This window comes from Canis lupus, chromosome 13 (genome assembly GCF_003254725.2).
Source record: "Canis lupus dingo isolate Sandy chromosome 13, ASM325472v2, whole genome shotgun sequence".
NCBI lineage: Eukaryota > Metazoa > Chordata > Mammalia > Carnivora > Canidae > Canis > Canis lupus.
The window spans coordinates 19,476,022-19,490,032 of record NC_064255.1 but is presented as its reverse complement, the minus strand read 5'-3'; the positions used below and the strand labels follow the sequence as shown (position 1 = coordinate 19,490,032).

Sequence of the window (14,011 nt, the reverse complement as noted above, 5' to 3'; positions counted from 1 at the left end):
TGCATGGAGCCCGCTTTTCCTCCCTCTGCCTGTGTCTCTGCCTCTCTGTGTCTCTCATGAATAAATAAATAAAATCTTTATAAAAGAGGATCCCTGGGTGGCTCAGCGGTTTGGTGCCTGCCTTTGGCCCGGGGCGTGATCCTGGAGTCCCGGGATCGAGTCCCACATCAGGCTGCCTGCATGGAGCCTGCTTCTCCCTCTGCCTGTGTCTCTGCCTCTCTCTCTGTTTCTGTGTCTCTCATGAATAAAGAAATAAAATCTTAAAAAAAAAACTTTATAAAAAATGATTTATTGATTACCTGAAAGAGTTATGTTACACTATCAACTGTGTATTTTTTTTCTGTAATCCTATCAGTTTTTGCTTTGTATGTTTGAAGAGTTAGTGTTAGATGAATTTAAGTGTGGAATTGTAGTCTTCCTAAGAATTAATCAGGGTATGTACTAGCCCTTTGCTCCAATAATGCTTTTTAACTCAAGCTGTACTTTTTTTATACTAATAATCTGTATCAGCCTTCTTTTGGTAATGTTTGCCTTATCCATCATTTTACTTTAAATTTAAATTGAACTAGATTTTACTTTATTTTTTCCTCTCTTTCTTGCCTTCTTTTGGATTGGTTGAGTTTATTTATTAGAAATCTAAGATTAATCAATGCCTTCACTTTCCTCCAGATCAAATCAAGGTCCTTAAAAGATTTTTAACACCTACTCTATATCACAGGATTCTTTTTCTATTCAGCAATTTTTAAAACCCCTTCCAATTCAACCTTCTTGTTATTGTTTTTTAACAGTTACTGATTTTTTTTTATGATTCTCTTTGCTTCTAAATCCTTTCACATAACAGCCTTCCTTTAGGATTATTTCCTTCTTAAAATATTTCTTTTGACATTCCTATCATAACATTCTCTTAATAGTAAACTTTTTATTTTTGTCTGGAACTGTCTTTATTTTTGCCTTCTTTTATGAAAGGTAGTTTTGCTTATGTAGTATTTACAATTCTGGGATAACCATTTTTCTCTCACTTGTTTGAAGCTATTGGTCAAACAGATTTTAGCTTCTGTTACTGCTGTTGATAATACATTCTGTTTCTTTGAAGTATTTTGTCTTCTTTTTGGATACTTTTGAGATCTTTCCTTTGGCATTGGCTTTCCTGTTTCAAGTCTTGTTATTTATTTTGCTTGAGGACTGGTATCTTTAGTTCTGAAAATTTGTCAGTTCTTACATATTATTGACTCCCTTTATTCTCTATCTGTTCTTTCCCTTTGGAAATCTGATTATATTTACAGTAGATTATCTCATTTCATTGTGCATGATTCATTAGCTCTCTTTCATATTTTAGGTCTCCCTGTCTGTGCTGCTTGTCAATAATTTCTTTATGTCTATATTTTAGTTCTCTTTTTTCCTGTGTCTCATCTGATCAATACTTTTTTTGAGTTCCTAATTTGCATTATTATATTTTTTCTTGAAGATTTACTATTTGTCTTTTTTTCAAGTTTGCTGATCAGTTTTGATAGTTTTAAGTTTCTTTGTCATATTTTGGTTCTTTCTTATTTTTTTAAGTGTAGTAAACGTAATTCCTAGTGTTTATATCTGATTCTAGTATTTATGGTCTTTGTGGATCTGCAATATATTGTTTCTGCCCGGGATACTCGATAAGCTTACATACCTTGAAACTTCATCACTGAGAACTCTTTGAGACTTGTATCTTTCAAAGTGGATTTCTCCATAAAAATTTGCTTAGTGGGGGCACTTGGGTGGCTTAGTTAAGTTCCTGACTCTTGATTTCTGTTCATGTCATGATCTCAGGGTGGTAAGATGGAGCCCCATGTCAGGCTCTGCTCAGCAGAAGTCTGCTGGAGATTCTCTCCCTCCCAGTGCTCACTCTCTTTCTCTCTCTCTCTCTCTCTCTCTCGCACGTGCTCTCAAATAAATAAACAAAAGCTTTTTTAAAAAGGGTAATAAACTTGAAACTCACTTTAAAAAAAGGAGAGAGTGCCTGGGTGGCCTAGTTGATTAAATGTCTGACTCTTGGTTTTAGGTTCAGGTCATGTACTCCAGGTCATGAGATTAAGCCCTCCCCCACTCATCAGGGAGTCTGCTTGAGATTTTCTCTCCCTCTCCCTTTGCCTCGCCTCCCCCCTTCTCTAAAATAAATAAATCTTTTTTAAAAAAAAGATTGGCTTGCTTCTGTCAGGTGGATACGACTATACCAACCTAAGACCTCATTATATACTCTAGACTTCTGGTTTTGATCCCCATTTTTAAAAAGGGTGATTTGGGGGCATTAAGGCCTTGTGCAGTCAGGCTCATAGTTCTGTTTCCTCTCAGGAAGATTTTTGTTTTTTTATTTCTCCACCCTATACCTTGGATATTGCTTTTCTATTGAAAATCTAGGTTAATGAGGAAGTCCAACTTCCTGACCAAAAAAGGCTAGTCCTTTGAAATTCAAGCCCTGCACTAAGCTGTTGCCCTCTGGGCAAATGCCAACCTTAGGACTTTTTTTGTACTACTTTCTCCTACTTCTGGCCTCCAATTGCTTCCATACTTTAGAAAATATGTATGTATGTATACATATTTTTTTTTCCTTAAGATTTTATTTGTGAAAGAGAGAGAGAGAGCACAAGTAGGGAGGAGGGTCAGAAGGAGAGGGAGAAGCAGACTCCCCACTGAACAGGGAGCCCCATGTGGAGCTCAATCCCAGGACCCTGGGATCATGACCCCAGATGAAGGCAGATGCTCAGCCAACAACAGAGCCACCCAGGCACCCCAGAAAATATTTTTTAAAACATGGAATATTTATTTCTTTATCATTTGAGTTATGTACCAGAAGTTTCTAATCTAAATATTGGCTTTCAATATTGATAAAAACAAAATCTCCTGTTGCCATTTCACAACTTTATTTTTCCTTCCTTAATTTTTTATAACCCAGTCTTTGAACTATACTCATAGAATAGGGAATATTTTCCCCATTAGAACTATTTAGCTTTTTACCTAAATACATTCATAAGTAAACAAAGTGTTATGCTCTGAAGACATTCTTTTTTATTTTGCTACAGTGGTGAATAAAAATAAAATCTGTTGTCAGCATACAATCATTTATTTGGTACAATACTGCCTAAAATTTTCTTAGAGGTGAGGGAGAGGGACATATTTTATTCTAGTAAGCCCTGATATAACATTTGGAAGTTCCATACTTTACTATTTATTTTTACCTCTTAATCATTTATAGGTATTTTACAAAAATATGCTCAGAGATTGCTTAAGAAATATTTAATGTTCTGTTTCAAAACATTAGACTATTACAGGTCAAATAAAATATCCTATTTTAACTATTTATATGAATTGCATATAATGGTATTAAAGAGTTATATGGGCTGCTGATGATATATACCATAAGTGCTATAACATTGTAGTTTTATTATTTGATAAATATTTTTAAAATTTAAATTTGTTATTCAGGCATACTCACTATCCACTAGGAGGCAGTATAGTCCAACTTTTTAATAAGAATTTGGCACTAGATAATATTGTAGAAATGGTTTCAAATTATGTTTTATAAATAAATATTAAAATGCATTGCAAAATGTTTAATGAAGTCCTGGAAAATAGTTCAAAGTTAAATCCATTTTAATTATTACCTCATTTAAATAATGTTAAAATTTTTTTAAGTCTTAATTTTGACTTTGTTTTATGATAAAGGGAATGGCTTATTAAAGGAAGAGGTCAGTTACTTTGCTTCCAAATCAAATACTTAAGTTTTTGTCTGGAACAGTAGGTCCTCTGCCAGCAGACATAATTTGCTAATCAGAACTTGGTGTATGGATGGGCTTACAAGAGAATTTGTTTCATAGTGCATCCTTCTGATTATTAGTATAGTCCTGGAATATTCTTTGTAAAATACATTAATACATTTTAATAGTTCTTAGTAGGTAATTCAACATTTCAAAATATTTTTTATAATTACACAGATCATTATTAGTAAACTCAGATAAATATGTTGATTCAGCCTTTCCTTATTCCTCTATCATATACTTTAAGAGTTTCTTGTGCTTATATTTTTTCTTTTATTTTTAAGTTTTTCTTTGTTTAAATAATCTCTACACCCAGTGTGGGGCCTGAATTCAGAACCCCAGGATCAAGAGTTACATACACTTCTGATCCAGCCAACCAGATGCCCCACCTATTCATGCTTTTTTTTTTTCTAACATAGTTCCTTTCCTGTCTTTTCTCTACCTCCATAGTTTACAATACAGTTATTTTGTGTGAAACAAATGGCATGTGCCCTGGTTTACAGATGCAGAAGTTCTTTAATATTTATTAGCCTCGCTTTATTCTGTCTTTCTCACTTTCTGAAATGCTTAGAACTTATGCTTAAGTCTATACTGCTGTGATTACTTGGCTGCACATGTTCTATTACTTGGGGTATATGTTGTTTGTATGTCTGCCTTTTTCTCTCCTCTGTCAGCTTATAACCTTTCTATACTTTCTAGCTTCCTCTAATTTGACTGTTAGGTTTGCATTTTTTAACAGGGCAAGTTTTAAAAAACCAACTTGTTAATTCAAGTGACTACAACTACATTTTTATAGGGACATGAACCCTAAATGTCATATAACCCTACCACAACAATAAAATTGCTATTATGATATTCAGAGGATATAATGACTAGCTTATCCAGAAAAGATGCTCAATAATCTTAACACTGTCAGTTTCTGCTTAAGATTTTTAAGAATTAAAAATTTTAAAGACTAATATCTAGATCAGTGCTGTCCAATAGAAATTTCTGTCATGATGGAAGTATTCTTTGTCTGCACTATCAAATATGATAGCGACTAGCCATATGTGGCAATTGGTCACTTGAAATGTGGCTTGTGTGACTAACTGAATTTTTAATTGCTTTTAACAATAGAAATCTCTATTAAAATCTCCAGAACATAGAGTATTAACAGCACTAAACTGGAAAAATACGTATGCGATGCCATTAGCCTTTGTATGTAGTAAGGTTTTGTAGTCTGATTTGATGAGAAAATGAAAGGAATAGGAAATCCTCTTATAGTGCAACACTGTTCTAACATGTATAGTTTTGATGGGTTTAACTTTAATATAGGTCAAATTATATTCTTGGATTATGAGTTCAGATGGTAAAAATTGATACAATTCTCCAAATGTCCCTATCAGCAGTTTTATGAAGACCTTGAAGTGTATTTGTATATACTATATACCAGCAGGCCCCCAGGAGATTGTGGAACACAGAGTGACACAGTGTGAACTTCTCTTGACAAAGGATACACCAAATCACATTCAGACCAACAAAGAGGATAATCTTAGAAAGGGAAAAGTAGGGCAGTTGGGTGTCTCAGACGTGTAGCGCTGCCTCCAGCCCGGGGCATGGTCCTGGAGACCAGGGATCAAGTTCCATGTCGGGCTCCCTGCATGGAGCCTGCTTCTCCTTCTGCCTGCTTCTTTTGCCTGTGTCTCTGCCCCTCTCTCTCTCTCTCTATCTCTCTCTCTCTCTGTCTGTCATAAAATCTTTTAAAAAGGGGGGGTGGGGCGGGGGAATGTAAATCACGGCAAGGTTAGTTTGCCGTGTTGGGAATGAGTATGGTAGAGAGAAGGCACTTTTTGTCTTCTTGAGAACTTATGGAGAGAAACATATTGTAGGTGTGATTGCATGTGCTATATGTCTATTCTGGGACTAAGAGCACCACCTGGTTTAAATTCCAGCACCACCACTTATTAGATACTTGAAATTGGGAGAGTTCTTTAACTTCACTAAATCTGTTACCTCATCTGTGAAATGAGACTCAGCATCATTAAACAAGACAACAAATGTAATGCAACTGACCACTGTACATGCAGTGAGTTTCAGTAAATGTTCACTGTTACCACTGTTGGAGATTTGTGACTTTGAGTCAGTCTCAAAACTGTATGTTCAGGCTTACCTTCTGAATTGGAAACCTCCTGATCTCCTACCTGGAGAAAACAGGATTTAAGGCCTCCCTGGGTTCTGCTTTATTCAGGATGTGACATTATTTGAGCCATAAGTTTTTATACAAGCTCAGGGAACTTTTTTTTTTTTTTTTTTTTTTAATTGGTGTTCAATTTACTAACATACAGAATAACACCCAGTGCCCGTCACCCATTCACTCCCACCCCCCGCCCTCCTCCCCTTCTACCACCCCTAGTTCGTTTCCCAGAGTTAGCAGTCTTTACGTTCTGTCTCCCTTTCTGATATTTCCCACACATTTCTTCTCCCTTCCCTTATTTTCCCTTTCACTATTATTTATATTCCCCAAATGAATGAGAACATATAATGTTTGTCCTTCTCCGACTGACTTACTTCACTCAGCATAATACCCTCCAGTTCCATCCACGTTGAAGCAAATGGTGGGTATTTGTCATTTCTAATAGCTGAGTAATATTCCATTGTATACATAAACCACATCTTCTTTATCCATTCATCTTTCGTTGGACACCGAGGCTCCTTCCACAGTTTGGCTATCGTGGCCATTGCTGCTAGAAACATCGGGGTGCAGGTGTCCCGGCGTTTCATTGCATTTGTATCTTTGGGGTAAATCCCCAACAGTGCAATTGCTGGGTCGTAGGGCAGGTATATTTTTAACTGTTTGAGGAACCTCCACACAGTTTTCCAGAGTGGCTGCACCAGTTCACATTCCCACCAACAGTGTAAGAGGGTTCCCTTTTCTCCGCATCCTCTCCAACATTTGTTGTTTCCTGCCTTGTTAATTTTCCCTCAGGGAACTTTTTATTCTAACTAAAATTGGCACATATGTAGATTATTTTTAATCTCTTCCTATTGTCCTTTTCCTTTAAAAATAGGTTAAACCAAATAGAGACTAAAGAAAATAGTAATGCCCAAAATAATGACAGTTCTTTTGCTGTTACTGCCATGTATCTACTTAGGTCCTAATTTCTTTCTTTTCATTTCTGTTGAGTCTTAGCCCACTTGTTTTCATCACTGTCTCTAATGTGTTTGCCTTCTAATATCCCAAATCAGATTTTGCTTGTTGAGTCCTACATATATCTGTTTTTCAGATTGTGAAACTAGCTATTTATGGCATGCTGCCAAAAAACCTTCACAGAAGAACTCTAATGCAGAGACTGCATCTTTTCCCAGATGAGGTAAGTCAGTGGTCATTGGTAATGATGCTACAACAAGGAACATGGCCAGAGCCCCTGTTAAATTGAGGGTATTCATTGCTTATTTCATCAGCTATAAAAAGTATGAATTTCATTTACATTTTATATGACTAGTGGCAAAACTTATATTAATCATGGATTAATAACTTAGTTTTGGTTGCTAATTATTTTCCTTAACTTTAGAATACTTGTTCTTACTCAAAATTTATTCAGCTAAAAAAGTACTTGAAAAAATAAACATTTTTATTTATTACTGTTAAACTATTTTAAGTACAGCTTTCTCTTTAGTATAATATAATAAAATAGTAGAGGTTCTATAATAAAATGGTTAAATCCAGGCTGTGGAATCAGACTATCTGGATTAGAATTCATGCTCCACCATTTACTGACTATATGGCCATGGGTGGTTACATATTATCTGTTTTCTCATCTGTAAAATGGAAATAATGGTACCTACTTTATGAGATTATGGTAGGGGTTCAATGAGATAACATTTGTAGAGTGCTTAGAACAGGCCTGACGGTAAGTGCCAGTTACTGTCATTACAATGGTTGTGATTGTTGTTGTCCTTACAGTTCCTACTAGAGGAAAAATGTAGAAATTAATTCCAGATTATCAAGTTATAGCAACCATTTAAGCCACTGTGTGCTCTATTTAGTTAACTTAATGCATGAGTAAATTATTCATGGTTTTATCAAAATGGTTAATGTATTACCTTTGCTTTGCATGAATCAGTAGAATTTTCCAGTATTTACTTTAACTTCTGAGGTAACAAGCATGGAAGCAGTGTCATCATCTAAGAATAAATGACCTTCATGAAATCACAATATTAAAACTTCTATTTCTGATTGTACCGTCCCATTTTTTTAGACACTAATTTCTTAAAGACACAAAATGATTATATATAGATATATAATCTTAGTTATAAGGCAGTCAGGTTTGAATGTGGAGGTTTTAAGTAATACATAGTAGTTCAGTTCAACAACAAATTACTGGAATAATTTCAGACTGTAAAATTAATGGGCCCATTTTCCCAAAAATGGATTGTTATTAAATAAAAACTTCCTAGCACATTTTGTTACCCAGGCCGTGGGGAAATAGACACTCATAGATTGCTGATAAGAGTACAAAATGGGGGCAGCCTGGGTGGCTCAGCGGTTTAGCACCGCCTTCAGCCCAGGGTGTGATCCTGGCAGCCTAGGATCGAGTCCCACATCAGGCTCCTTGCATGGAGCCTGCTTCTCCCTCTGCCTGTGTCTCTGCCTCTCTCTCTCTCTCTGTGTCTCTCATGAATAAATAAAATCTTTAAAAAAATACACTCAGCTCTAAAAATCATATTTTAAAAAAAAGAGTACAAAATGGTGCAACCAATAAGGGATCTGAGAATTAGGTAACATTACATATAATACATACATAAGGAGATTTGTGGTTGATTCAGCAATCTGTTTACTCTGAAGATACACAAGATTCTTGTTTCCACAGTATTTATAATAGTAAAATAATAGAAATAAGAATTTACTTATAGGTAATTGGATAAACTATATAATATCCATTCAGTTGAGTGGATGCCAAAAGAATGCCAAATATTCTTGTGACTTAGAAAGTCACATAAATAATGCTTTCCAAGATACCTTGGTAAGTGAAAAAAAAAAAAAAGTGAAAAAATACAGATGGCAAACTACCTTTTGTATTCATATATACATATATATGATTACACATACATACTGTATTTGCTTTTTCTGCATAAAGAAACTCAGGAAGAATAAATGAGAAAATGAAGTTGGCTACTTACTAAAGCATGGGAACAAAGAGATAGGAGAAATAGGGAAGAGAATAAGGTTTTTGGAGAATGCCTTTTAGATTATTTTTTTTTACTTCAACTTTGTTATCATATTAAGATTTTATATAAGGGACACATGGGTGGCTTAATCAGTTGAGTGTCCAACTCTTTTTTTTGAGTGTCCAACTCTTGATTTCAGGTCAGGTCATGATCTCAGGGTTGTGAGATCCAGCCCCAGGTCAGGCTCCATGCTCAGCTTGGAGTCTGCTTGATATTCTCTCCCTCTCCCCTTGCTTCTGCACACTCCCTTTCCCTTGTTCTCTAAAAATAAATGAATAAAATCTTTTTTTAAATAAATAAATAAAAATTAAATGACAGCATTAATAGAAGTAAGCACAACTAGTGCCCAGATCTTGTTTTCTAAGTGCTATTCCTTATTAAAAGGAACCTGGTTTTCATTGGAGAAATGGTTGATTCTAGGTCTAGAGTAGAGATAAAACAAAGTTACTATGGAGTATATGCATGCACATATTTATTATTTCTGCATTGTTCATATTGGTAAAATAATAAGTAACAGAAGTAAGGCAGTGTTCAAAAATGGATGGAGAAATATCAAAAGAACATGGAAGGCATTTTGAATTGGTGCCAAATGACCAAATATGGGACTGTGTGAGCCTTAAAATTAATGGTAATAATAATGGGTTACATTGAATAGAAGACAAAAATCTGTGAGCCCATGATGATAGTCCAAAAATTATTTTTATCTTGTTATAAGTTCCCTTTCCTTTCTAGAGAAGAAAAAGCTTTTCCTTAGAAAAGAATGTCCCCTAAAAAATGTAGAAATAATACTGAATTAGAAAAGCCACCATTATCAGCATATTCTATGGTCACTGGGTAAAAGATTATTATAGAACAAGATAGTCATACAATTTCAAAACATCATGCTACACAATACTTACTGTTTGAAAGGAGATTAGATACTTTTTTATGTTGAAGATACCTGGTGGACACCAACATAACCAGGAGATCAAACATATCTATATGGGAAGACTGACATCATGTGCCTCCTGCTATGAATGAAGAACTGAAGACTCCACCTAAACTATCAAAATAGCATATGTCAATAATGTTTAACCTGACGAATGAAACAGTCCTACAAATCCAAATAAAAGGGCAGTCTACCACTTAATTGGCTTAGACTCTTCAAAAGTGTTAATTTCATGAAGAACAAAAAGCAGGGAAAGGGCTTTGTATTAAGAGACTAGACTGAAGAACTTATTATGTATGTTAAACAACATAGTAACAGCATAATGACTAAATGTAGCATGTGATCCTTGACAGGATCTTATACTAAAAAAAAAAAAAAAAAAGATACTTTAGAAGATAATTTTATCAGTTCGGGAAATTTGAATAGACACTTACATATCAGAAGAAAGTACTTCATCAATGTTAATTTTCCTAAACATGACTTTGTAACATGTGTGTGTATATACGTGAAAAGAAGGAGGGCAAACATGTCCTATTTTGACAATTGGTGAATTTACATGAAGGTTAGATGAGTATTCACTGTATCCTCACAACCTTTCTGTAAAATTAAAATTTCTTTTAGAAATTGACAAAGGTGAAAACCCTGCCCCCTGCTTATTGCACTCATTCTTTTCCTTATTCTCCCTTTAGGTTAATTATTCTCTCCATGCAGAGGACTCTTAAATCTCTACAAACACATTGTTAGCATGTTTGGGTTACATTCTCTGTGTTCAGTTTAAAGGAGCCACTTCCTCTCTTCTTGGTTTCATGCGTAATGCCTAATCAACAACTTTTCTCATTTTGCACTATTTTTTAATCCATTCTTTCAGCAAATTGTTCTAATAGTGGAGAAAGTTTGTAAGCTCATTTCAGTCAAAATTCTCTTCAGTCAGCAAACATTTACTAACCCACTATGTTCCACACCCTGTGCTGTGTAAGCACTTGGCAACTTTTAAAATTGTCTTTGTGAATGATAGAGGGATTTTTTTTTAATGGCTTCCCAAAGGAGTGTGAAATATTCATGAATTTTTATAAATATCAAACTGGCAAGTAGACTTTTTCAGGAAATAAAAAATTACAGCAACTTAATATTTATATGTCCAAGCATCCTCTCCTTGTTCCAGTTCTGTGTAATTTATATGTCCAAGCATCCTCTCCTTGTTCCAGATTGAATACATCAGGGAAGGGATGTTAAATGCTTCTCAGTGAAGAAACACATTGTCAATAGTATTTATTATATTTTGTATATATTAATAGTGACCCTATACAAACCATAATTTTAAAAAGCCAACTAAAATTTTTAAAACATTACTAAAATTTTGCCATATTAGGTTTTAGAACAACTATATAACTCCATAGAGTTCTGTGATTCTTTAAAGCTACTTTAAAATTTTGATCCTTAAGACATTGTATAGAAAACAATTACTGTATTGATGCCATGTCCTTGCCCAGATATTTGATTCCCAATTATGATATGTTCTTTTCCAAGAATTATAATTTACTATATAATTTTTTTTAATGTTTGGGAACATACTGTTATGAAAAGAGGGAAATATATGTGCTATCCCTGTGGAAATATTCATAGGTCACTTTCATAGATATCCAACCATTATTTCAGTAATCTCCAAAATTAACTTACCATCCAAATTCACAAGACAGTTCCCTTTCCCTATTTCTGATTCGCGAAGCACAGTATAAATGTAAATTTTTTTGGTTACTCATGCTCTTCATTTTATCACTTCCTTTACTTTGTTCAGTATCTGTTCTTTTAAAATCTCTCTCAAATATATGCTTTAGTTTTTAATTTGCTTTTAATTATGCAAATTCAGATTTTTTTGCATAATAGCTTTTTCTTTCATTTTTCTGAATATTTGAATATATAACTAGGGAAAGTCATTATGGGCAGAGGGAATACCATTAATAAAGGCACCAGGATTTCAGTGTGGAACAGTGCATGAAAAGCAAGGAGGCTGATAATTCAGAAGCCATGGATGGGTGTGTGTGTGAAGAGATGGAGGCACAGAAGTCGTCTAGGAGGCAGGACACTGGTTTGAGCAGTGACATTTTTAAAATTGTAATCCTTTAGAGCCTATCATCTTTTTATTTCCTTTTATATTCTGTGAATCTAGCACAATTTCTGGTTCATAGAAGTTCAGTAAATGTTGGCTAAATGACTCAAAGAAGCAACATATTTTCATTTTCCAGAGTTTTTTCTGGCAACAACATGGAGTATGAATTGAAAGGTTGTGTCACAGGAAGCCATAGACCCAGTACATTCACTCAATCAGATGAAAAGTCATGAGAATCAGCCAAGGCAGTTCCTTTCTGTATTTGAAAGGCCAGGAATAAATTAAACAGTTAAGAAAAAAATAGTTAGAACTTAGTGACTCAATAGTCCTCAGAACTGAAGATGTCTGATTTATCATGAGAAATAGGTTTGTCAAGATTATAAGTTATAGTATTATAATGAGATTACTTTTATCATTAATGTACTTTTCAGGGATTTTTACGGACTTTTAAAGATTATATTGTTTTCCTCATTCTTTATTCTTTAGTTTGTTATTTTTTAATATTCGCTAAGTATTACTACTTTATTTCTAAGGAACATATTTTAAGAAAATTAAATCTGAATTTTATTTAACGTAGGATATACCAGAAGATATTCGTAAGAATTTAGTGGAAGAGCTTCCTCAACCACGAAAAGTACCAAGACGTCTAGATGAGTACACGCAGGAAGAAATAGAGGCTTTCCCAATAGTGTGGTCTCCGTAAGTCTTTTCTCTTTCCTGTCTTTGTTTTTATTTTTCTGGTTTTCCTTTTTTTATTTTTTATTTTTTATTTTTTTAAGATTTTATTTATTCATGAGAGACACAGAGAGAGAGAGAGAGAGGCAGAGGGAGAAGCAGGCTCCATGCAGGTAGCCCAACATGGGACTCGATCCCAGGTCTCCAGGATCACACCCTGGGCTGAAGGTGGCACTAAACCACTGAGCCACCATGCCTACCCTATTTTTCTGGTTTTCTAAGCTTAGTTTAGTACCCCCTGTTTCTTTAACCAAATGAGAAAATCCTCGAGTGTGGGAATAGTGAACTTTTTTTAATTCCTTGGATACTCCTTCCATCTTCCACCTGCAAATAAATTCTAGATGTAGGTATTACAACCAAAAGTCTCTAAAGTTTTAAAACCTTGCTATGGCCATGTAAGGATGTTCACAGGTGTCTATAATTGTGTCTAGATTTTTTGTTTGAGATGACATTACTTGGATTGATTGTAGTCTCTTGGAATGATAAATTATCATTACTGAAAACAAAGTGATTCTCCCATTTTCTGAATTGTTTCACTAAGCTTGAGAGTATCATCTAATGAAGTCACCGATTCTGGACAATTAACAGTCTTGACCCAAATAGAAAAACAAAATAGCAAACACTTTTTGCTATCCTCTACACAATTTCCTCTGTCTGAGGTCCAGAAAAGTGCTCAGTTTTGACATACTATCTCCCATCTGATTTTTTCCAGGTTTCCTTATCTTCCTACCAGGGTCTCCATGACCTGGCTCCTCTCTGTCTCTGAAGCTTAATTAAGTTCTCCACACTTCACTAGGCTAGCAATACCACCTGTTTAAGGCTGTCACCCTTTGTACACAATTTAATTTTTCCTTGTCTTTTTTCTGCTATTATTTCGTCTAAAACAGTATTTCCCTCCCCTCATGCTCTGAAATAATGAACTCATTCTTTAGACTTTAGTTCAAATACCACCACCTTTAAGAATCCTTACGTAAACTTTGAGACCAGACTAAGTACCCAGCCATCTTCTGCCGTAGCACCTGCTGTGTTACTCTGTCATTACCACTATATTTAGCTACTCAGGAGCAAGGGCTGCATCTTGTTCATCACTGCATCCCTAGTGCATAGAACAGTACTTCTACAAGGGGGTCTTGGGAACATTTACAGAATTTATACTATAGATCTAAAAGAGAACCACAAATACTACCCTTTGTGCTCTGAATATTTGTATCTCTTTATTGGCTCTTTGGCCACATAGGTTTGTGA

General features: G+C 34.8%; 1 protein-coding gene across 5 annotated transcripts in view; it reads left to right on the top strand.

Annotated features, from left to right (window-relative positions):
• Positions 1-14,011, top strand: part of MRPL13 (mitochondrial ribosomal protein L13) — a 47,489-nt gene that overhangs the window by 19,644 nt on the left and 13,834 nt on the right. For 3 of the 5 annotated variants that reach the window (XM_025450303.3, XM_035715575.2, XM_049092639.1), the window contains exons 5-6: positions 7,052-7,138; positions 12,609-12,730. In XM_025450303.3, the coding sequence (XP_025306088.1) occupies positions 7,052-7,138; positions 12,609-12,730 (209 nt within the window). Of the gene's footprint in view, positions 1-7,051; positions 7,139-12,608; positions 12,735-14,011 lie in introns of those variants that run through there. The other 2 variants (XM_025450304.3, XM_049092640.1) reach the window with 2 other exon arrangements.